This window comes from Pseudonaja textilis, chromosome 3 (genome assembly GCF_049901715.1).
Source record: "Pseudonaja textilis isolate UNSWEBS1 chromosome 3, rPseTex1.2, whole genome shotgun sequence".
Taxonomy (NCBI): Eukaryota; Metazoa; Chordata; class Lepidosauria; order Squamata; family Elapidae; genus Pseudonaja; species Pseudonaja textilis.
The window spans coordinates 77375963-77401223 of NC_141992.1; the positions used below are offsets into that span (position 1 = coordinate 77375963).

Here is a 25261-nt window from a genome sequence, read left to right on the forward strand (position 1 = left end):
TTCCCTCCGTATATTTCTTCTGCCATTGCCGGGACAGGTCAGATGTTAATAAAATATTGAGACAAAAAACAGAACCTTCCTCCTCTCTCCCGCCCTTAACCCAGCGGAAGGAAAGGAACACGGCTTTTATTTCCCCTCTCCTCTTTCGCCATCCTGCCTGTGAAATAATTTCCCGCCTCTCCCAAGACGTCGTCTGAGTGACAGCACCGGTTCAGCCAGCCAGCATCTGCCCCTTGTCACGTGTATCCTCTCCTCCCGTCCCGGTCTCGTCCTTACGGGCTGGCTTCCTTTTCCCCTTTTTTGCTGCCAACCGCGCCGCTTGGCGCTAGGTACAAATGGGGGAATCGGAAGTTCTCGGAAAGGGCGGCTTGCATTTTGACGCTGCTAGTCGTACACGGTAACAAAAGAGAGAAAAAAACACAACAGGCCACGAGAGATGCGGGATCCTGCAGGGGAAATCGGCTGGGTCGTTACTGTTGGACAGCCCACTTTGGAGCCACTAAGCCCAGGAGTCGCGAGTGTTTTGGAGGGCGAGAAGAACAAGGAAGGAAACAGCCCAGTAAGGAGTTCAAGACAGCCTTTCCTCGCGGCTGGAAAATTATTCTCCGGGGCCTGTAAATTGGGGTTTGGGGCTTTCTGGCTGGGACATAGCCTCACCTTAAACAAGGTTTCTTTCTCCCTTCGTATAATGTTTCGCTCTTTTTAACACCAAAAATCGAGATGTCTTTGTTCTAGGTACCATGTGTCTGGCTGAGTATTATGGGAGATATCGCCTGCGTAGTACACTAAGTCTAGACGGAAAAAGCTAATTTTGTTTCTCAGAATCAGATCAGGAATTTTGCATTGCCAGAATTATTTTTTATGCAGCATTCTGATCTCATTATGTACTAAAAGATGGTCCAATATATTATTTTTCTTCTGTTTAGTGCAGTTCAGTTGTAAATAAAGCCACACACTGCTGAACAGCCTCACTAAGCCCCTTAGGACTTCCAAGTATCCAGGATCAAATTATATTACACAAAGAGTTTTGTCTAGTGAAGGCATCAGAGTAGAAACCAGGAGACTTGAGTTTTAGTCTTGACTTTGGAGTAAATGACTGAGTGGCTTTGGGCCAGTCACTGTCTCAGCCCAACTTACCTCATGAATTGTTTTGTGTGGGGAAAATAAGAGGAAGGAGTATTACATACCTGTATGTTCACTGCATTGAGTTATTATAAAGTAATAAATGTGGGATAAAAATAACGTCAACAACAAAGTCCCATGGCCTACATAGGCACACCCATTTTCCAGACATATTTGGGGGAAGCAGGAAAAAGGGAATTTATATGATTCTATTAACTTCTGGGAAGCCTCCGTCATTTCTTTGAGAATTCTTCATTCCATATTATTATTATTTGTTTCCTTTCAAATAGTTGGCCATGGAGGCAATTTATCTAGATGAACAACTTCCCTTGAATGCTGAAAATTCATTTAAAAAACACGAGAGCAACAAGAAAGGTATGTATATTTAGCACTGGTCTAAAATCTTCTCAGTATCATTTTCCTGATAATTTATGCTTCCTTCTCATTTTGGAATCTTGATTAGTATTTTGACACTCCACAAATGATTCTTACATTTTCATAGTGTCAGGAATTGACCCAAAGGTGCTTTTCAAAAGGCAATTGGACTTTCTTGTTTTTTTTTTCCTTGAAAACATTTTGCTTCATCTAAGAAGCTTCTTCAGTTCTGACTTCATTCTCATCAATGTTGTATTGGTTGAAAATCCCCCTGAGCTTTTCAGGTATTCCTGTAAAGTATGGAATGACAATATTGCTTCGTTTGTTGTTCTCTTCTTTGTTATGGGGGAGCTCCTGCTGGATCTTTTTCTAGATTTGAGGCCTAAGAATTTAAGGCCTAAGTTCTGAGGGGTTCGTTGATCTGTTTCAATTCTTTTTCTGTTTCCTCCTTTGCTCATAGGCAAACCTTCAGTCTTGTGATGTAGGGTTCTGATCACTCCCATTGTGAGTGGAGAGAATCAAAAGGTAATACTCATCTGTGGGTGGGGGGTCTCCTGTATAGTTCGGTGTCGATGCTTCTGTCTTCCTTAATGTTACTGCTCAGTTCAGGAAAGCTGACTATTCTTTTTAACATCTTTAACATATACCTGTCCACAGAATTGAGGTATTTGGTGAAAACTTCAACTTCCTATGTTTTAATCTTGACCTAAGTATCATTCTTATATGTATACCAATGAGTGGTGGAATTCCTATGAAGGATTCCTGTGAAGGAATACAGGAGGATTTTCAACTAGCATAACATATGTGCATACTTTAAACACAAGAATACATTAAGGCAGAAGCTTGCCCACCCTGAAGACAGAACAGCCAGATGCAAGCTGAGCTACATTGGGGAAACAACTTCACAAATGCATGGCACAGCATAGGAAACCCATCAGTCCATCTGCATTTGAAAGACAAAGGTGAAGGACAGCAAGGACCACATTCTGGACAGAGAGGACCAATGATTTAAAAGGGGGGGCGGTCAGAGAGCCCATCTGCATTAAAATTGAACAGCCCTCTCTCCACAAAGGGAGAAGGATACAATACCACCTATCTCCTGTCTGCAACATAGTCCTTTCAGCAGCCCCAACAAGGTTCCATACCCATTTACACCCTGATTCAGGTGATCCTGAAAGAACTGATAAACCCCCAGGTGGTCTCAACAACTCTCAGAGAGCTAACTTAGAGAACCAAAGAACATAAATATTTCTATTCCCCACCATTCAGTTCAGAACTGAAGAAGCTTCTTGGATGAGAAGCAAAACATTTTCAAGGGAAAAAAACAAGTCCAGTTTCCTTTTGAAAAGCACCTTTGTGACAACCATGAGCTGGATGATTCAGAATCTCCACAGACATAACAGGAATTGATACAAACTTACAGAGGTTGAAAACTGATCTGGGGTTTGCAATAAAAGCCAAACAAAAACAACCTGTCGAAGAATAAAGTTGAATTTTTCTGGTATATACATAATTTCAAATTTACTAGTTTATTTAACATTTCTTTATGTTAAATAAACTGGGTGACTAATATAATTAATTAAATTAACATTAATAACTTGCTTTCCATAAATAATAGATCTAATTTAAACTACAGGGGTTAAAAACAAGCCAGTTTGCACATCAGTTTAAGCCTTGAGATGTTTATTCGGCTTTGCCTTAATGCATATATGGAATCTGTTTATAAATATAACCAGAATACATGAAACTACTTGGAATTATAGAGGTGCTTGTAAGTAACCTATTATAAGTGTATGTTGAAGTGGTTACTGTACTACTTTGAAACTCCAGGCAGGACAAAATTGCCAGGACAGTAATGGCAGCAATAGCAAGAGTGAATGAAACAGTCCAGGAGATGCTTAAACTATGACTCCAAACATAGCATCTGAGCTATTCAGTCTCCCTTCCTCTTCTTCCTGCTTGATAGTTGTTGTGTTCTCCTACAGATACCCAGAAAATAGATACAACATCATTGCTGTGCCATCTAGTGATAAAAACATGAAAAGCCACAACTTTAATTTTTCTGAATTAAATTTAAATTCCTAAAACTTCCTGTAAAAGTTTGGTTTGTAGTCCATTTTGTGTCTTTATCTCAAAGTAATAATTACTGATTACTTGGGACTTTTCAGTCAGATTTCAGGCATACCATGGCATTAGTTACACTTGTCTTTGTAGGGCTCAAGGTGTTGCCCTCCTTCATCTCTGAGTGGTTCTCAAGACTATTGATCATGGCATCTTTCTGTGCCAGTGTGGCGCCACACTGGGTTCTAGTGTGATGGGGGAAAAGTTGAATGCCAGATCCCCTTAGGCTTCGGGGCTCAATTCTCTTTTTCATTAGGTCAGGACATTTGTGGAGTTCAGTATGATTCTATTTTGTAAAATTGTTACACGGTTGGCTTCAATTTTTCTTCTTTGAATTGCATTATTTTGAACTTCGGTCATGTTTTTAATACTCTTTTTGTAAATTGATTGTTCAGGGTTATCTGTTTAAAATGGCCATATAAAATTTCTCAATAAAATCTTTGGGGCATTAGTCTTAATTCAGTATCAGTTTTTAGCATGTTGGTACTGTAAACTGGAGATGATGTTTAGTGTAATCAGGCCTATTACTGTGTATTATGTAAAAGTTTGTTATTTTTAAATTTTGATTATTGTTTATTATGTATGGGTATTTTTAAAATTTTTTGAAATGGTAAGTAGCTGCATTTGGGCCACAGGTTTCCCAGCTCTACTTAAAGGACAACTTTAATGCTTTAAATTTCGCTATTAAATCATTATGTTGCAAACCTTATATAAAAGTAAGGGAGAATAATTTCAGTTTCTAAAATAACTTGTTTTAAAAATTTCTCCATAGGAGCACTTACAGATATTGAAAAGCTTTATCAAGCAGTACCTCAGCTTGCAAATGTTTTCAGAATCAAAGGGAAAATTGGCGAAGGTGAATATGATTTTCCTTTAAAGTGTTTTGAAAATCAGAGTTCAAAGGACTATAGATCATCTATCTAAATTTTCCAGAGCCCCTTTTATATAAATTATTTCTGAGTTTAGTATTATTACTTGCCTGCTGGGTCAAACTACAGACTAGAAACCTTATAATTTATGTGTCCAATTTTTTTTAAAAAATTAAACAATGGGGGAAGAAGACTAATCAATGCTTTGGAATACAGGGATAATTTACTGGCCATTGCCTGACCAGTAAGTATCTTAGCCACCCCTACCACATTGTAAATTTGCCTGGTAGATAGGTTCTCATAGCATCCCACAATGAATAGAAGGTAGGAAAGAGTTAACTCATTTGTTCTCTAGGTGATAGTTCAGATTCTCCTGTTCTTTTTTCCCCTTTGGGAACTGCTTTAAACTTTGGTTTGCAATTGCAATAGTTCTCTTGGCTTTTAGATGTAGCATTCATAAATAGTAAGCAATGTTTCTTCAGGCTGTAGATGGAAACCTGCAGCACTAAATATTTCCCGTAATCCCCACTGCTACCAAAAATCTTAGAAAAACCTAAGAAATAAACTGGTTGTTCAAGATGTTGGTTTTCCATACAAGTAGTCCTTGGCTTATGACTGGTCACTTAGGATGCATGACAGCCTGCATTTACAGCCATTTGCAGCATCTTATGATCATATGACCACAATTTATGACACTTGGTGAAAATCAGCATTTACTTCCGGTTTTCATCTAAATTGACCCATGGTGAACCACTGGTTTGCTTAACGACCATGGCATTAACTTAATGATTGTCACAAAAAGAGATCATAAAAATCAGGTCAGTCTCATGGGTTTATAACTATGCTTTATAATTATCATAACTTATTACTGATAAACAGGCTCCCTTATGCTTTTAAGTTGACCTTATGCAAAGATTTCTCTTTACTGAGAAGAAAAGTACATAGTTATGTGAGCTATGGAACAATACAGGTAGTCCTTGACTTAGAACAATTTGTTTACTGACTGTTTGAAGTAACAACAGCCCTGGGGAAAAAATGCCTTACAACTGGTCCTCCGTTGTCCCCACTGTCACATGACTGAAATTCAGACACTTGGCAACTGGCATGTATTTACAAAGCTGCAGCATCTCAGGCTCATGAGATCACCATTTGCAACCTTCCCAGCTGGCTTCTGATAAGCAGTGTCAATGGGGAAACCTGGATTTCCTTGATGACTATGTGATTCACTTAACAACTGCAGTCATTTGTTTAACCATTGGAAGAAAGGTTAGCAAAAAATGGTTGCAAATCACTTAGCAAACTCCTTGCTTCCAATGATATTCTAATCCCTATTGTGGTCATATGTTGACTACCTGTACACATAGTTGGGAGATACCCAACTTCATGCTTCCTGTTATTTTGACATTATTCAGGAGTATGGCAAGTGAATGCTGTATTTTTCAGAGTATAAGACGCACCTAGCTTTTAGGGAGGAAAACAACAACAACAAAATCTGCCTCTCAGCAATTTGCCTCCTTGCAGCAAACAGCAAATAGCCTGGTCAGCTTCAGCACAGCCTGCTTTAGCACAATCAGCTGATTGTCAGTTGGATCAGCCTCCCAACAACCAGCTGTTCCAGGCTGCAAGGATCTTCATCGCCTATTGGTGCCTCCACGTGCCGCAGTTTTGGCCCATTCTAGGTGGCGGGGTTCAGAACAGGTGGAAAATGGGGTGCATGGAGGCTGAAAATGGGGCGCACTGAGGTGGCAATGGGCAATGGCAGTCCCTGCAGCCTGAAACAGCTGATTGTCTGGAGGCCAATCGACTATCAGCTGCTTGTGCTAATCAGGCTGTGCTGAAGCTGACCAAGCCGTTTGCTGCAAGGAGGAAAATTGCTTGGAGGCAGAGGCCGGCGGGTGGGGCTGGCGGGTGGGCAGGGCTTTGGCAACATTTGCTGTATAAGATGCACAGACATTTCCACCCTCTTGGGGGTAGAAAAAGTGTGTCTGAAAAATACAGTAGTTGCTTGTTTAGGACTTGTGAATTTTCTTTAGTAATACTCTTTTTTTCCTTATTCCTGATGGATTAGAAATCTGTTTGAAGAACAAGGAAGTAGTTCTACAATAGTATCACATGCATAGATAGCTGTGTTGCTGAAACAGCTTCAAATTAGGTGAAAGGGTTTCAAAGAAGGGAGAAAATGTCATTAAAGGAAAAAAGAAAAGAAGAAAAAAAGTATTATTTCAAGTAACTACTTATTTTTTCAATACACTTTTTACTTTAACTCAGAGCAGATTTTAAAAAATGGAAATTGTTAGAGTAAATAATCAACCTTGTCTAAATTAGAGCAGAAAATGTATTCAGAACTTTAAACTTTACAAAGCTGTAAGATCACTACAGAAGTAACGTTGTTTTGTAGCAGTTTTTCTCAAGCTGTGGTTCATGGAATAAGTTCTATGAAAGTAATACAAGTATCTGCAATAGATCATCTACCTTTGTTTTGGGAGGCATTTCCACTAAGGTGGATGATTTTCCCCCACAAACCTCTCAGTGGACAATAGAGCCTGTAACATGGATGAATTTGATGGATGTGGTGTTTGGCTTATATTCTCTTTATTTATTTTTGATACAGAAAGCCAATGTGATTAAATCTTTTGTCTTAAAAAATAAAAATCTACTATGCCCTTCTCTGGATTGTATAGAATCTATTGCCTGTACCCATACTTTGAGGACATATAAATCCATACATTTGGAGAATCTCAAAAAACAACAGGCAAAATGTTTTGAGGATCACTAGCTCTTTTTTAAAAAATCCAAGTGTACAGTTCCAGTACAGTGAACATAACCTTCTTCCTTCTTAAAGTTCATCTGAACTATGTATCACAATGACAGGGCTCATGTTCTTTCAATTGTACAGTGCTTTTTTTAAAAAAAAAAAGAAAAAAAAACGAAGTTTAAAATCACTTATGCAAAGATCCCAAAAAGTTTTGATGGGGATCTGTTGGTTTACAGAAAGAATTTATAGAAAAACAAAAATGACTACTAATTCCAACTGGAAACTACTATTTTTTTTTTGCTAAATACATCTATATTATTTTTGTAGGAACATTTAGTTCTGTTTACCTGGCAGTAGGCCAGTTACGAGGAGGCCGTGAAGAAAAAGTGGCTTTGAAATACTTGATTCCTACCAGTCATCCTGTACGAATTGCTGCGGAGCTTCAGTGTCTTATAATAGCAGGGTATGTACGGAGATGGAAGTATACAGAGGTCTTACATTTCCACAAGGCTCACCATGGACTTCTTTGCATTTAAGTTACTTTGATTCATGCTTTTTATAGATATTTTACTTCTACTTTTTATAGTAGAAGTAAAAATAATTTTTACACACACACACACACACAGATATCTAGCCCTCAACTTAAGACTCAGTTAAACGCAAAATTTATAAGGCTAAGTGAGAAATTTGTCAAGTAGGTTTTGCCCTGTTTTATGACCTACCTTGCTACATTTGTTAAGTGAATCACTGCAGTTGTTAGTAACACAGTTGTTTAGCGAATCTGGCTTCCCCATTGATTTTGCTTGTCAGAAGGGCACAAAGGAGGATCGTATGAGTCCGGGACACGGCAGCCGTCATAAAATGTGAGTCAATATGTATATCATGGGGATGCTGCAACGGTCATAACTGAAAAATGCTCATAAGTCATTTTTTTTCCAATGCTATTGTAACTTTGAATGGTCGCTAAATGAACTGTTGTAAGTCAAAGACTACCTTATATATATATATATATATATATATATATATATATATATATATATATATATATATATATATATATATAAATGGACCATGAAATAATATATATATTATTTCATTTCATTTAGTGACTGTTGGGAATTACAATGGCATCGAAAAATGTGACTTCTGATCAGTTTTCACATTTATGACCGTTGCAACATCCCCATGGTCACATGATCAGAATCTAGATCCTTGGCAACTTGCATGTATTTATTAAAGTTGCACTCTCCTGGGGTCATATGGTCACCATTTGTAACCTTCCAACAAGCAAAGTTAGCAGGGAAAGCCAGATTTGCATAACAGCTGCATTATTCATTTAACAGCTGCAGCAATGTGCTTAACCACCATGACAAAAAGGTCATAAAATGGGGCAAAACTCACTTAACAACTACCTTGCTTACCAACAGAATTTTTAGGCTCAATTGTGGTAATTAGTCAAACAATATTTATATTCTAATACTGAATAGTGGTAAGGTTGTAATATGCCCTAAAATTATTTAAAGAAATAAAATGGTCAAATAATATAGCCTAAACTCTAGTACTCCACGTATCTGGATATCTTTCTCTCTCTCTCTCTCTCTCTCTCTCTCTCTCTCACCCTCCCTCCCTCCCTCCCTCCCACTCCTTCTCCCTCTCCCTCCCTCCATATATACATCTATAGATAGATAGATAGATAGATAGATAGATGCAAAAAGAATTTAAATGGTGTTTAATGTGCACTGTTTTCTTAATGTGCACAATTTTTTTGCAAGATATATTTTAGGGTGTTATATCTAGCCCTTTGAAAACATTTTCAACATATACAAGCATAGATCTGAACATTCTAAATCATCTTTGTTGTGTATCTTAAATTTGTATCTCACTTCATGATTGCAAACACCTTTAGGATTACAAAAGTAGTTTTTGAAAAATGACACCAGCCATTTTCATAAACTTGTCTTCTGTATGTCATCAACGGAAAGCTGTTAGTGTGAAATGATTTTCCTTGAAGAATACTGAAGTATTCGTTCAGAAAAGATCTGTGGAAACATGCTAACAATGCTATGTTCTCTCTTTGTGAGAGAACTTTTTTCCCTTTTGGTAGAGGACAAGATAATGTCATGGGAGTTAAATATTGTTTTAGAAAAAATGATCACGTGGTAATCGTTATGCCTTATCTGGAACATGAATCATTTTCGGTGAGTCCTAAATACTTTTTATTAAAAGAATTAAGAGAGTTTGATTGTGAGTGAATGCACACTTACTTATTACAACCTTTGTACAGGACATCTTGGATTCTCTCTCATTTGAAGAAGTAAGAAACTACATGTTTAACCTCTTGAAAGCTTTGAAGCGCATTCATCACTTTGGTATCGTTCATCGTGATGTCAAGCCCAGTAATTTCCTGTACAACAGGCAACTGCAGCAGTAAGTGTATTAAATCTAGTAAGTTAATAATGTATTTAGTAAAAAATAATTGGATCACAAATGTCTTAACAAGGTCAAGAAAAATCAAGTATTTATGGTAGATGAAAGGAGATATATTGAACTCATAGCCTGCCAGTTTGGTAAAATGATAAATTTCCAAATTAATTTTGCCACATTTATGCATACAGTTTTTCAATTTGTGATTCTCATTCTGTTATTAAATGTGATATAATATAAATGGTATTTCAATATCTGAATAGTATTAAACAAGGAAGAAGTGGTTAGATTCTGTTAATAGGAAAAGTCAGTATTATCATTAACCATATTTTTAATTGTCTTTAGATATGCCTTGGTTGACTTTGGCTTGGCACAAGGAACTCCTGAGACAAAAGTGGAACTGCTCAAGGTTATTCCATCCGAAACTCAGCAAAGGATTTCTGCATACAATAAACCGCCACTAACTGTGGGAAGCCAAGTTACTTCCCCAACATCAAGGCAGCTCGTTCATCAACCAGCTACAAAAACAGCTAATAAAAGGCTTTCTTCCATTTCACAAACACAGATTAAACATGGACACAAAAGAAAGGTTCGAGTTTCTTTTCTTTCTTTTTTTCCCCCCATAATTTTGCTGGATGGATTTATTTAATAAGTAACTTTATCCAACAGGGGGAGATATAACACCAGAATAATATTTCATTCTATTTCAGAGTTTTTGTATTTGTGTGAAATATTGAAGGAACATCAGTATCAGATATCATAATCAAAATTGGATTTCGTCATTCTGAAATAATTATTCTTATATAATATTTTATGAGAAGGTTGTGTATTAATGGGTTCCAGATTGGTTACTACAGAATAAAAAAATGTGTTTCATTATATACCTCTTCATTTTAAAGTGTAACTGCTCCATGCTTTACACTGAATGAATATGGGGTTTGTCTCAGCAGGTGGCAACATGTGACCAACCAAATATGGACTTGGAAACCAAGTTCCCATCTCACTTATGGTGAAGTGGTTAGGCTGTTATACTGATACTGGGGAGACCCAGGTTCTGATCCACCACAATCCCAGCAGCAGCTTACTGAGTAACTTTGACCCACATTCAGTTTCTCAGCCCACTCACCTCGCAGATAGATAGATTGATTGGTTGGTTATATGTCATCAGGTCACAGATACTTTTCATGATGATCTGACTTTAGCTGGTCCTTCTGTTTTTCCATCATCACTGTAAGTGACTCTCTTTACATTATTGCTGGCAGCTTCTCTGATTTTCCCAGCATGAGAGTTTGCTTCAGAGAAGCAGATGCTCACATAATGTCTCCAAAGTAAGATGAGCCTGCTCGTTTGTGCCTCTTTGGGATGATTTGTTCAGTTATACATTTGTTTCTTTTCTTGGCTCTCCATGGTTTTTCAGAAGTGCTAATGCTCGGAAGCATCAACACGAATTTGCTCTTGTTTCTTCAAAGCCTAACTTTCACTTCCATAGAGTGTTGCATGGAGTTCAGGGATCCCCAACCGGGCCACGAAAGTGGCAGGTAAGCATGTGCAGCTCCACTTGCATGACCAGCAGGTGAGCGTGCACGCAATTCTATTGGTGCAGGTGATGGACGGGCGTTTATGCCCATTGCTTCTGCAAATAGAGCTGCGCGTTTGCTCACCCACCACTTGCGCAAAACCATCCCCTCCCCCCTGCAGGTCCACAAAGCCAGAAATGTTGGGGACTGTTGCCGTAGCTTGTACAATTCTGATTTTTGTAGGTTCAGGTGCACCATGGTATTTGAGTAATGTTTCCAAAACCTTGGTGATTGCTCTGCCAAATGCTAACTGTTGCGTGTTGCATGAAGCTTCTTTTACTGTTAATGGCGGATCCAAAAAGGCAAAAGCTATCCATTGTTCAGTACCTTCATTGTTAATTGTAAGGTTTGTTCTGCCTGTTGTTATTAGTTTGGTCATTGTAGTTAATTTTAGTCCCATTTCTCTACCGTGCTCCTTGATTTTTATTACTAGATCCTGCAGATCCTTTATATGTTTTGACTTTGAGGAGGATGCCATCAATAAAGCACATGTTATTCATGGTTCTTCCTGTTTTAAAGCCATGCTAATTTTCCACTCTTTCACAGGGAGGTTTTTGAAAAATGGAAGGATGAAGCATTATGAGCTCCTGAGTAAAAACAGGATAATTGATAAACTACAATGGTTTTAGTATCTGCTGATTAATTAAAGGATGCACTGCTAAGAATTAGAGGTAGAATCCTCATTGTCCTTTCTTGACTTCACAGGAGGATCCAGACTGTCATTGTGTTCAGCGTTCGGTTTTTGGGGAGAAAAATTTCAACGTACGAAGCTCAGCATTTCAAGCCCGTTCCACAGTTAAAGTAAGTATTCTTAATCACAGATAAATCTAGTTCATATTCAGAGGAACAGTTTGTCTTTGGGAAACCACCATTCATTTATTCATTCAATGACCAAAGTTACAGCGGTGTTGAAGAAATGTAGTTATGTCTAGTCCCCAAAATTACATCCGTTGCAGTTCCCCCCCCCCCAGTCACATGATCAATATTTGGGCATTAGGCAGCCCACCTGTACTTGCGAGTACAGGGGCGCTTTAAAACTTCTCCCACCTGTCTTATCTTCCCTCCCATCTCTGCCCTTTTGGCCAGCCTGTACTTCTCCACCTCTGTTGGCCCTGTGCCACACCAACTAAGTGGTTGGGGTGGTGGAGAGTTTGCACTGGGGAACTGGTTGAAGCATGAGGTTTGTGGCAGTACTTTGTCGTGGTAGCAGTGCTAATGGTGCTGGAGCTGAGTTACAGGCTGGGGAGGTTATAGTGGCTGGTCTTGATTGGCAAAGATCCAGGCAGTACTTTAGTCCTAGTGCCATTGCCACTAGGTGGCCAGAAGAGAAGAGATTGGGTGGGGTGGGGAGGAACATGGGTGGATGGAGTTCAAGAGAAGGGCTGGCAGGGACCAGGGTCAATCCTCACCTAATGGGCCAGCTAGGATACAGTTAATACAACAAGGACTGCTGTGGTTGTTGTCACTCAATGATGCAGTCATGTGATGTCATGCTTTACCACTGCATAGCTTAATTCTGGTCCCAATTACCAACCAAGGACTACCTATTGACTCAGCCTTCCATCCTTCTGAGGTCGGTAAAATGAGGACCCAGATTGTTGGGGGCAATATGCTGACTTTGTTAACCACTTAAAGAAGGCTGCTAAGCACTGTGAAGCGGTATGTAAGTCTAAGTGCTATTGCTATTAGAAAACTTGAAGCCTGGACCTGTTGAGTTCTGCTAAGCAATTAGGGAATAGGAATGGCATTTTATTTGTAATATTTTTATCCATGTAATTTGATATGTTTTCTTGAGTGTTTTTATATTTAACTCTTTTTTTTTAATAGTTGTGCATTCGTGCGGCAAACCATTTTCAGTCTCATGAAATAAATCAGTACTGTGTTTTGAGTATGCCTTGCATTAAAATGCAACTTTTATTTTACTGCTCATAAAGCAACCCAGGATAATGGATATTCCAGTCAGGAAACTGTCAGTGAAGAAGAAGGCAACTTCTGTTGTAAATAATGGTTTAGGCAAGAAAGCTGCCAGTGGTACCCCACCTCACTTGATCTGTGACTGTTACGCAAAAGATAGCGTCTGCACCGTTTGTCTTTCAAGGTAATCCATTTTTGATGCAGGAAAAAATATTCACTCTGTTGCCAGGCAGCATTATAACTATGGATACATTAGTGGATTTACTAAGCACGTGCTACATTTAGAACCTTGAAATACAACAGTAGGAGAAAACAAATCAAACTCTTAGTTCACCCACATAATGTTATAATGGCGTAACACTTTTCATACAAGAATTCTCAACACCAACAAAGACTTGAGCCCTTTCCAGTTCCATTTCTGCATTATAGCAGTGTCAACTTGGGAGGATGTCAGATACAGAATGCATAAGTATAGAAAAGTACATTTATTTTTATACTCCTTATGTAAACTGATTTGGTTAGTATCAGTTAGATAGTTTGAACAAGTATCAAAACAGCAATCGTAAGCCCAGAGCAGTAGAAAAAATAATGTCCAAAATCTATAGGTTAAGCTTAAATGGATAGGTTCTTTAGAATCATAATGATATAACTACAAAAGAAATCCTTTTGCAATTCTACTCATGAGTACTATCTAAAGAAATATAAGTTGCATCTCTATCTATGTATGTATTCCTAATAAAGGAGAAGTAAACATTTGGGTTAATTTTAAAAATGTTGCAGCCAGAAAGCAAGATGTAGAACAACCTTCCTTAACATGGTGCCTCTGGATGTGATAGCTTCAATTTTTAGGCTTCCAAGTTGGGCTTTGATGTGCTGGCAGAGAATTCTGGAGTTGCAATCGCTGGAAATCTCTCCTATTATCTTGCTAGAAGTCTAGTATCACCATATAAAAGTACATCCTAGATCAGGCCAGCACAATGTACAGGTAACCTTGTGTGGCCGGCAGACCTTTTTAATTAAAAAAATAGTAAACTTACAGCAATCACAAAGGACATGCTATCAAATACCTCCAGCATTTCTACTGTTCCTCAAACTACATTATCATCATTCCAATAATTTCTTTGTGGCCCATGAGGATTTTTAATGTATCCATATGGTTTTTTGCCCTCAATGTGTAGAGCAGGCCTGATCTAGAAAGTACTTTGGGTATGGAATGTTCCAATCCAGGGGTCACCAACCAGTGGGCCACGGCCCATTGGTGGGCTGTGAAAATTTTTAGGTGGGCCACAGAGAAATCTCACCCCAGAGCACCCCCCCAAAGCAATTAATCCAGGCTGCGCAGAAACACAAGGCTGCGCCGCCCACATGGCCCGTGAGAACCCTCCCCACCCACTCACTCCTTATCCGGCAAATTTGCCTGCTAAATTGCTATTTTTCTGACCATCAGCTGTTCTGCTGTGCCAGGAGATTTAGATTAGCTAGAAAGCAGGAAATGGTTGGATTTCTTGCTTTCTAGCTAATCTTTAGATCTTCGGCTCTTTTAAGCACAGCCAAATCTCCCTTAGGACTGAAGGTTCTATTATTCAGTGCAGACTCACAGCAAGCAAAATTCACATGACAGACTGAGCTAGCCGATGGCAGATAGATAGACCACTGAATGATTCTGTGAGCAACTCAATCTGCCTGCCTGCTTTGCCTGATTTGGGGTAAAAGTTGCTCTTTTTTAATAAAAAATTCAATACTTACATACATGGTGTGTTGTGAGTTAATTTTGTGAGTTTGCTTGCTAGCAAATTGACAGACTGAGCTAGCCAATTGCAGATAGATCTCTGAATGAATCTGTGATTCTTTGAGCAACTCAGTCTGCCTGCCTGCTTTGCCTGATTTTGGGTAAAAGTTGCTCTTTTTTATAAAAAAAAAATCTATATTAATACTGTATTTATAATTACATACAAGCCATGCCCAGCCAGTCACATGACCACCAAGCCACACCCACAAATTAGGCCACGCAAACAGAACTGGTTAGTGCTCCCTGGGATTTAAAATTATGAGTTTGGTGGTCCCTGAGGTGCAAAAGGTTGCCAACCCCTTTTCTAATCATATGCTATTACTTTCTAATGTTTTTTTCTATTTAACCCCAAGACGTCAGCAGGTTGCCCCGAGGGCAGGTACTCCTGGATTCAGAGCACCAGAAGTATTAACAAAGTGCCCTAATCAAACCACAGGTACAGTAAATTACACAAGCTTCTTAATCCATTAAAACTGTTAAAATGTTCTTTTATTAAAACTTATTAGCTAAAAGAAGAACTTTAGATAGAAACTATCCGAAATATTTACTGCAATGTTTCTATTTTAAACGAAGGGGGAAAAAAGTAGAAAATTCAAGTGATTTTAGTTTTGTGCTAATGTTTTAAAAGCCCTTCTTCTGAATATGTAAGATTCATTAGCATGCTGGCTTAGAGCAAGCATAATTAACATAGTATTCTTGCAGACAGATTTTTTTAAAGTTTCCAACTGACAAAACTATTTAATATTTTAAACAGATAGAAACTAGCTGTTAGATGAGGAACTTATGCATTTTGGGAATATTAATATTATCTCCACCTGTCTCTCAGAAAACCTCATCTAAATTGATGTTGTTTCAGTCAGAGTATCTGAATTCTATAATATGTTTTCTTATTTTAAAAAACTTGCTGCTGCTGAATCAGTAATGTCTATTGATGTCTTTTACGATCAATACTTTTAGGATATGTTGCAATGAGACAGATAGTGAGGAGCCCAGGTTCCCTCTTGGGGGAAAAAGGTGATGCAAATTCAGGCTTATCAGAAACATTTTGCTTTGACTTAATTTTGAACTAATTCCTTCATTGATCTTTCCATGAGGGCTTGTTTTACCCTTTTCTTTTCATAAATTGCATCAAGTATTTATAAGATATTATTGCAGATCCTTTGTCCTTGCTTGGTTCATCCTGAAGTTCATTTGGGAAAGATAAAATATGAAAAGCCAAAAGAAATCCTGGGAAGACAGCAGTCTTACATTGAACCATATAAATACTGCTTTCTATAATATGCCTTAGATTTTTTTTTTAACCCTGGGAATGAATCAGAATAGTCATTGTTACTAAAGTCTTGTTTCTATTTGCAGCAATTGACATGTGGTCTGCAGGAATTATATTTCTCTCCCTGTTGAGTGGTCGGTATCCATTTTACAGGGCTAGTGATGATTTAACAGCTTTGGCACAGATCATGACTATTCGTGGCTCCAGAGAAACCATTCAAGCTGCTAGAACATTTGGTATGCAGGTTTTGTCATTGTTTTTCTAACCTGTTTGTAAAACTAACTTCATTATTATTTATCTATATGTAGATAATTAGGATTATGTTCATGGATTTCTACACAACTTCAGATAAAATAGCCTTGGAATTCATTCATCTAAATGTCAGGACCAAATTCCTTAAATCATATCAGGCTTCTAAATAATCCCATAGGAAACAAAACATACAAATCAAATCAGCAGCATCCAGTTTGTGAAATGAAAAAGCTGCAAGCAAATATGTGGCTAATTAATTCTAATTAATGTTACTGGCTCTGAATCATTCCTCCTTAGATCTGTATTCCTCTTTTATTCAATTTCTCCTTTCCCAGAATTGTAAATCAGACCTCTTTTTGCTGTATTTCTCAATAGTAGTACAGGTAGACCTCGACTTAACGACCACAATTGAGCCCCAAATTTCTGTTGCTAAGTGAAACATTTGTTATGCGAATTTTGCCCCATTTTACAACCTTTCTCACCACAGTTGTTAAGTGGATCACAGCTGTTGTTAAATTAGTAACATGGTTGCTAAGTGAATCTGGTTTCCCCATTGACTTTGCTTGTCAGAAGGTGGCAAAAGATGATCGCAGAAGCCACAAAGTCATTAATATGAGTCACTCGACAAGTCTCTGAATTTTGATCACGTGACCATGGCGATGCTGCATAAGTGTGAAAATGGTCACTTTTTTTCAGTGCTGTTGTAACTTTGAACAGTCACTAAATGAATTGTTGTAAGTGGAGGACTACTTGTATCCTCCACAGAAAGACTGGCAACAGAAGAACTTCAATTCCCCGGATTGCTTCACCTGGATGACGTTCCTCATTTTCCATTTTACCTACAGTGTTTAGTTGTTATCGGATAATCATCCAGAGATTTGTGCAAAGTATTTTGTACTAAGCATCAAGCTTATCACAATAAAAGATCATGATGGGGAAATGTTTCTAAATCTCTTCAACAAAATCCTATGGCAGAATCAGCAATTCGGTTAACATTCGGCACTGTGGTAAAAATTAAACAGGTAAAACAAAAGCCACCGTCTCAGTGCTGCTTTTGCTACACTCCAAAGAGCCACAGGTACTCAGTTTGAATACGCTTCAGATATGTGAGGATAACAGTTTTTCACCAAATTAGAAGGTTTCTAGATTTCTCCCATATCCATCAAAGCAACAACAAAAAGTACAAGCTCACTGTTGATAGTGGCAGTTAAGTCTTTGTTTATATGTCTTGGGTATTGTGTCACCTTGTAGTGTCTTCTGCCTCCCCAATATTAAGAGTTACTCAGTAGATATGGTCTTCTGCCTCTTCATAGAGTAGTGCAAAATAGCTCAAAGATATTTTAAGCTTGAAACATTTGATTGGGGAATTCCATATTGAGAACAAAACTTGCAGGTTTGACTTGTAAGTCAAGAATAATAGAATAAAAACAGGCTGCTTTGTTTAGGCTGTGAAAGACAACACATCCATTTCTAGCAACACAGCTTCGATGATTTCCAGTTGATGAGGTAAGTGCAGCCATGAATTGCAAAGTTGAGGCCTGGCTAAGTCAACTCTTGGCTGCTATATCTTCATAGTCATGCACAGTGGGACCAACATATGCAGGACAATCAACCCAGAATTTGACAGCATACTTATTTTTTCCAGAAATATGTATGATCATGTGCGATGTGTTCCTTCCTTCTTTTCCTCTTTCTTCCTTCCCCTCTCTGTGTGAAGATGTCTAGAGATATTGTCTCAGCCTGGGGCAATGCATTTGCACTATTGACTATATACCCATAGCTGTGTATCTAATATTGCCAATGGATTCAATAAGAATTGTCTTAGCAATGCTTTGCTTCGCTGTTCTGTATTTCCCTGCAAAATAGCAGTATGGAAAATGAATTGCCTGTACGTCAAAGTCCATATATGTAAAATTTGGAAGAGTGAAATCAATGTTTCACTTTTAAAAACTTGGTTCCACTAAGGGACCAGCAGCTGCTACTTTAACTCTTTAATTGCAATGTTAGACAAGTGTTGCAGAAAATGGCTGTGCGTTCTGAAGAATCTTCTAACAAGTGCTTTTCATTTAGGTAAATCAATCCTGTGCAGCAAAGAAATCCCAGCACAGGATTTAAAGAAACTCTGTGAAAGGCTGAGGGGGAAAACTACCAGCTTTGACAACTCAGCAGGTGATGTACAGATGAACCCTTCTCAGGAATTTTCTTTATCAGTTGGAATAGGCAACGTGTCAGATTCTGCCCTTCAGGCATCCAAAAAACACATGCAGTATCAAAAACAAAGCACTCACGAAGATGGTGGTAAAGAAAAGAAAACTATACAAAAGCCATCTGATCCCAAAGGATGGGACAGAGTTCCTAACAGCGCCTATGATCTCCTTGATAAACTATTGGACTTAAACCCTGCTACAAGAATTACTGCAAAGGATGCTTTGCAGCATTCCTTTTTCAGAAACGTGAAGCAATAAAAAGACCTTTGACACTCTATTGTGTGTGTGTGTGTGTTAAAGTATTATTAGAGTTGGTTGCTCTTTAAAATGAAACCAAAAATCTGAGAAATGTTATTTCCAGAGCAGTGTTGATCTAGATCTAGTTAAAGTAGTAAATATACTTCTGTTTTTCGGACAGGTTTTTAAAAAATTTCAAAGTGCATTCGATTGTTTCACCACTTTGTGATGTACTCAGAAAGGGCAACATAAAATCTGTATAATGGGATTGAAATCTGAGAAGGCTTCCTTTTTGCTCTGTCCTTGGGTTCTAGCAATCCTGTTACATCAATGCAGCTTCCTAATAATTGGTTTAAATTTGGCTGGGGCAGATACAATAAATGAATTATTCTGGTAGGCAATGAGTTAATTATTTATATATTTTAGTTTCACAGATCTGGGGTGATTGATCATTATGATTTGTTACTTCTGCTACTTGTTGACAAATGCTTACCTGGTTTGTTTTTAGCAGGGGAAAAGCAACATTCATTGTAAGATACATGTACATGTAGCTCCTCTGACAGCATTGCTGGTGGGGAATTCTGACAATTTAATCTTAATATAGTAGATGATGTATATTGGTAAAAGTGAACTTAAGGCATTGCTCAAGAATTTATATTTTATGAGGAGTATTGAAAACACTGCTTCCGAGGACCTGGAACTTTTTCCTCTTAAGAGCATATAATATCATTTACTTTCTATTTCATATGCCTTTGGAACTGTTATCTTTTCATTGTATAGACTACAATATCTTTTTCTTGTAAAAACAATGTACAGATACAGCATTAGCTTATTGATTAGTATGTATCGCTGTGTTATAATTTTGTGATGAATTTATGGGAATGACCAAAATAAAATCATATTTTTTTTATAAAAATAAAAGCCATTATCTAAAATATAACAAATGCTTATTTGGAAAATTATGTCTGCAGACAAAAGATAGTATGTTTGAAATAAAAGTAATCTGTACAAATTACAAACATATCCCAGTCAAAGGGCTGCCTTAATTCTTGAAACCAATTTTCCAAGACAATAATAAGCTTGCAAGGTAGGCATACTTTAGAATGAAACGGTATCCCTTCTAAGTTTTTTAAAAAAACACATAAGATTGGAATGAATGTTCAGTTATCTTGCCTCTAATATAAAAATGTGTTTTCTATACATAAGTCTAGGCTCTGCTAAGTAAGAATACATCCCTAATGCCCATGGAGAAAAGTAGCCTTGCATTAAAAGCATTCTGTAGTCAAGTAACCATGGCAAAACTAGAGTCAAATTTTACTGCATTGTGAAATGAATAGGCATGCATATGCTTATTTTATTTTTTTAAAGGACTGCTTTTCCAATATCTCTGTTTGAATAAAGCTAGAAAGTTAGTTTTCTGAGATTTGTGTTCACTTTTTGGTATAGAATGAAAAAAAAATTGTTCCCTAAATTGAAAAATAAAAGATTAATAACAGTCCATTTAGATGTGACTTTAGGATCAGGAAACTAAGGTTCAATTCCAGAATCAAGAGTGAAAGTGTATGGTCTTAACTCAAACTTATCCAATAGGTCTCAATTTAACTTACTTTATAGGATTGCTGGGGGTAATACAATTAGAAAAGGCAAGACTATATATGCAATCTCAGATGGGATGTAAATCTAATTATGGGTATTCATTCAATTTCTATAGCTGCCCATCTCAGTCAATTACTCTGGGCGGCTTACAATTCAGAAAATATATTACAGTCAAAATACTAAGAACATTTTAAAACAATACAAATAATAGCAACTTCCAAAATTAATATACATAGCAGCCCAGAGCAGGGCTTCCCGGTCCAGATAAGGGCACAGCTAGTGCAGCATCTTAAGGTGTGTAAGGGCCCTTCTAGCCACAGCTGCCATCCGCTACTCAAGCAGAAGCTGTAAATCCAGGATGCCCCGATTGCACACTGGGTCTGTCTAGGGTAGTGCAACTACCCTGTTTCTCCAACAATACGGCCTCCCCCAATAGGAAGTCCCAGCATGTTTTATAAGCATGAAATGAAATTAAGCCCCTCCCCCCAAATTAAGGCCTATATTAAAACATGTGAAATGTGGGGGGGAATGGTGGGGGGGCTTGCCGTTAGGAAGTACTGCACACCCGGATATGGTGCTGCCTGTGTTGACCCCAGTACGAAGTGCCCCACCAACGCCAAGGTCAACATCCAAGCCGTCGCCACCCACCCACCCAAAGATGCAAGGGTGGGGAATTAAGTCACCCCCCGAAAAGACAGCCTAGCCATTTTTTCGGGGCTCAAAAAAAAATAAGACCCGGCCTTATTATATGAGAAACACGGTATCCAGAACCAAAGATGGAAGAACGTTGTCTGTCTCTGGAGAGTCTAAATACTCATAGCTGTTCCGTCTTGCTTGGGTTAAGTCAGAGCCCGTTTCATCCCATCCAACCCCCCAACATCCCCCAGATACTAGGATAGGACATCCACAGCATCATTCAAAGGTCCTGGGATAGAGAGATCCCAAACGGATGGATCACCTCGCCCAACAACTTCATGTAAAAATTAAATAGAAAAGGAAAAAAGATCTCTCAGTCATCCCACAAAGTAGAGGCCATGGGCTAGATTTGCTTCCCGCTATCCCTCCCGTCAGCGGACTGGAACTGGCCCTGGAGGAAGGAAGAAAGCAGGAACAATTTCCGAAGCTAGCCCAAAAGGATTACAGTGATCAACAGTTCCATTTTCAAGCAGGAGTAGATAAATTAATTCAAGTAAAGCTTCCTTCAAGTTGAGCTCAGCTCTTCATTATTTTATGGACATATTTATGACACTTTCTTAGTAGCAATATGGAAATAGTTTGCCATTGCCTTCTACCAGATTATTTTGATTGTCCAGTCTAACCTACAGTCCTGAAATCTCTCCGCTATGAAGGCCAAATATGCCTAGTTTCTGCCCAAAGTTATTCAGGTAATCCTACTTGCTGAGACCAATAACTATATTACTAGTACATTTTGAACAAGACCCATAGACTGAGAATCTTTGGCATAGTCTGTCAGTATCTTCATTTGTCATCTTGCCCTAGTTAGATCTTTCAGTGAATCTTCATGAAAATAGTCATAATCCTAAAACTATAAACTTCACTATCTGATGCAACAACGATGAATCAGGGCTAGGTTCATAGCTTCATAGTCATTCTTAGTCACAGAAATTCATTGAGTCACTTACCCTCAGTGGTGTGGTAAAATGAAGCATTTCTATGTAAGCTGCCTTGAGTTCTTAGAGGAAAGACAAGAAAATAATTCTAGCAAATAATTGTATGCAATATATTAATAAATTCATAGGCTGGATTGCCAGAGAGCTCTTATGTATATGTGTTAATACATGCTATCACCTGTAACGCTCTTCATAACACTTTCTGTTAAATTTAGAATCAATCTGCACCATCTTCCTTTCTATATAAATTCAGCTACAGAATAAATAATGGCACATAGCGGCAAAATAATTTGTGTATCAAGTGAAGTGATGGCATTTCTTTCATTTTTTGCAGCTTTTTGGCATCAACTCTTAGGGATAAATGTTTGCAGATGTCAGAATATTGATTGCAGAAAATCTTGAAACCCACAAATCCCGGGGGCCTAGGTCTTAGTAATTTCTGCTGTTTATGTAATTTCAGCACAGCACGTCACCGAGAAGTTATTTATCTAAAAGAACTGTGGCCAGATTTGGCAGGCAAAGCTGCTGCAATGCTTATGAAGGTACTACTTCCTTCGTTCTTTTGTGCTATGGTAATCATAAAATGTCAGCTAATATCCATTTTGCTGTCAGGTTTAAAGTCTAGTGCAGGTGAGTGGAATGACCCTTTTCTTTTGGCAAAAGTGGTTCTAATTCAGTTGGTCAAATGTTTAGTAACGGCCTCTTTAATTTAGTTTTAGCTATCAATGGAAGAGAGAATATTTGTATCTTAAGGTTGAACTGTGGGGCCCTTGAAGCTCTCTGAGCTTGGTGGTTTTCTTGCAGATGTTTTATTACCAAACTAGATAATAACATCAGTGCTAGAAGGGAATGGGATTTGCTCTCTTTATATGCAAGTGGCTTGTTGGTAGGAGTGTTCTTGGTAGTTTCTTGATTAGGTTGTTGCTTACTGTTGTTTGTCTGACTTAGTAGTTCCTTAATTGAACAGAGATTAACACCAAGATTAACATTAGACCAACAATCAAGTAGTAAATAATACCACAATCGAGGAACTGCCAGCTCAGACAAACAAATTTACAGTAAATAAATACCTACTCATAAGAATATTCCCACCAATACTGATAGGAAAAATACTAATATATAAAAAGAGCAAACTATGCTTCTTTCTAGTACTGATGGTATTACCTTGCTGGGTAGTGAAATATCTGCAAGAAAGCAACCAAGCTCAGACAACCAAGCTCAGAGAGCACCAAGGACTCCATAGTTTTATCTATTTCTCATCCAAGAAGCTTCTTCAGCCCTGACAGGAAAGTGGGGAATGGAAGGATTACGTTTATATGGAATATAAATCCTTCCATTCTCCACTATCCTGTCAGAGCTGAGGAAGCTTCTTGGATGAGAAACAAAACATCTTCAAAAGAAAAAAAGCCAAAAAAGCCCAGTTGCCTGATGAAAAAGTACCTTTGGGATGATCAGGATCCCTAATTAAATTAATTAAGTCCTTCTTGATATGTACTAAACAAAACATAGAATTCTTTATATAAACAGTAAAAACATGAACTGCTTTAACTTTTCCTTGCTCTTCCTAGAGCACCAGCCAAACCTAGTATCCTTCATGTCTATTTACACCTCCTGAACATTATATTCTTATTGCATGCCCTATTTCAGATAGAGATGCAATTTATTTTCGCCACTTCATGCTGTATTGGTTTGCAGCCAGATGTTAATGTCCTGAATTGGGTATGCAAATCAAATTTATAACTGTACTTGGGTCAAGGAATATAAAGACAGATGTTTATTGCATGGGACCCTACCAATGGTGGGATTCAAAATTCTTTACTATTGGTTCTGTGGGTGTGGCTTGGTGGGTGTGGCAGGGGAAGGATACTGTAAAATCTCCAGTCAGAGGTGGTATTTGCCGGTTCTCTAAACCAGGGGTCCCCAGCCACCGGCCCCAGACCGCTACCGGTCCGTGGATCATTTTCTACCGGGCTGCCGGTTTGCTGGGCGCCGCCATCTTGTTTCGACGAGAAAGTGCTTCCGGGTGAGCTTTTCCGGTTGGAAAGCGGTGTTTGGGTCCTGAAGGAATCCTCGCGCCTTAGTTTCATCGAAGGAGGGGGGGCGGCTTCAAATGAAGAGCCGTCCCGATGGCGGAGGAGATTAAGAAAGCACAAAAAAGCACAAAAAAGGTACAAAGGAGGAGTTGAAGGTGGCGGGGGACGGCTGGCTGGCCAGTCGCTCGGCTCGCCTTGCCTTGTCATGCGTGCTGATGCCGGTACCGAGCCACAGATTATTTTGTGATGCCGATACTGGGCCGTGGCACAAAAAAGGTTGGGGGCCACTGCTTTAAACTACTCAAAATTTCCACTACCAGTTCTCCAGAACTGGTCAGAACTGCTGAATACCACCTCTGGACCCTACCAGTGGTGGGATTCAAATTGTTTTACCACCGGTTCAGTGGGCATGGCTTGGTGGGCCTGCTTTGCCGAACACAGCATGCAGCTTTCCCCATACCAGCTGAGACCTGCAGCACCAATCAGCTGAGAGAAAAGCATAGGGGCAGGTGGGAGGGCCAATATTGCACTTTTCTCTTCTTTTTCCTCTCAGCTGATAGCTGGAGGATTTTTTTCCTCCTCTCAGCTGATCCTCGGCTTTTTTTTTAAACTACGGGTTCAGGTGAACCAGTCTGAACCGGTAGCATACCACCACTGGACCCTACAAAGTCTATGTTTGTTGCATGGGACCCTAATAAAGTAGAGGTGGTGTTCAGCAGATTCTAACCAGTTCTGGAGAACCGGTAGCAGAAATTTTGAGTACTTTAGAGAACTGGCAAATACCACCCCTGACTGGAGATTTTACAGTATCCTTCCCCTGCCATGCCCACCAAGCCACGCCCACAGAACCGGTAGTAAAAAAAAATTGAATCCCACCACTGCTATAAAGTCTATGTTGTTCTAGATTGCCTGGATCATCACATTTTTAACTCAGAGGAGCTGCCATAAGAATTCTATGGAGCAATTAAAGAAGAAAATCTAGAACTACAAAGTGACAGGGGAGTGAATAAAAAAGTAACAGCCACAGAACGGCATAAAGAAGAGAATTGCATTCAAACACCTTCTCACAGGGCTCATCCTGCAACAGGG

General features: G+C 38.6%; 1 protein-coding gene across 9 annotated transcripts; it reads left to right on the plus strand.

The window, feature by feature from the left end:
- The first annotated feature begins 228 nt into the window (after window positions 1-228).
- CDC7 (cell division cycle 7) lies at window positions 229-25230 on the plus strand. 9 transcript variants are annotated; one of them, XR_015742920.1, is made up of 14 exons: window positions 299-667; window positions 1413-1497; window positions 4391-4474; window positions 7570-7705; window positions 9347-9440; window positions 9527-9669; window positions 10012-10255; window positions 11949-12044; window positions 13178-13341; window positions 15300-15382; window positions 16303-16452; window positions 18539-18637; window positions 22600-22681; window positions 25077-25186. XR_015742920.1 is itself a non-coding variant. In XM_087930154.1 (14 exons), exons 1-14 carry the CDS (start codon window positions 437-439, stop codon window positions 25152-25154), a joined length of 1764 nt encoding a protein of 587 aa, XP_087786280.1. In that variant the 5' UTR covers window positions 299-436; the 3' UTR covers window positions 25155-25230. The 9 variants fall into 9 exon arrangements, 8 of the variants coding, with proteins under 8 accessions (XP_026556098.1, XP_087786281.1, XP_087786276.1 ...); XM_087930154.1 differs by having other exon boundaries at window positions 22605-22681; window positions 25077-25230; XM_087930152.1 differs by lacking the exon at window positions 25077-25186 and having other exon boundaries at window positions 22605-22867.
- Window positions 25231-25261: the final 31 nt, after the last annotated feature.

Excerpts from the sequence above, each read along its gene's own strand:
- CDC7 (XM_087930150.1), top strand. The coding sequence starts at position 437 with ATGCGGGATCCTGCAGGGGAAATCGGCTGGGTCGTTACTGTTGGACAG. Across the intron at positions 7,706-9,346 it reads CAGTGTCTTATAATAGCAGG|AGGACAAGATAATGTCATGG; the intron begins GTATGTACGGAG and ends CCCTTTTGGTAG. Across the intron at positions 12,045-13,177 it reads AAGCCCGTTCCACAGTTAAA|CAACCCAGGATAATGGATAT; the intron begins GTAAGTATTCTT and ends CTGCTCATAAAG.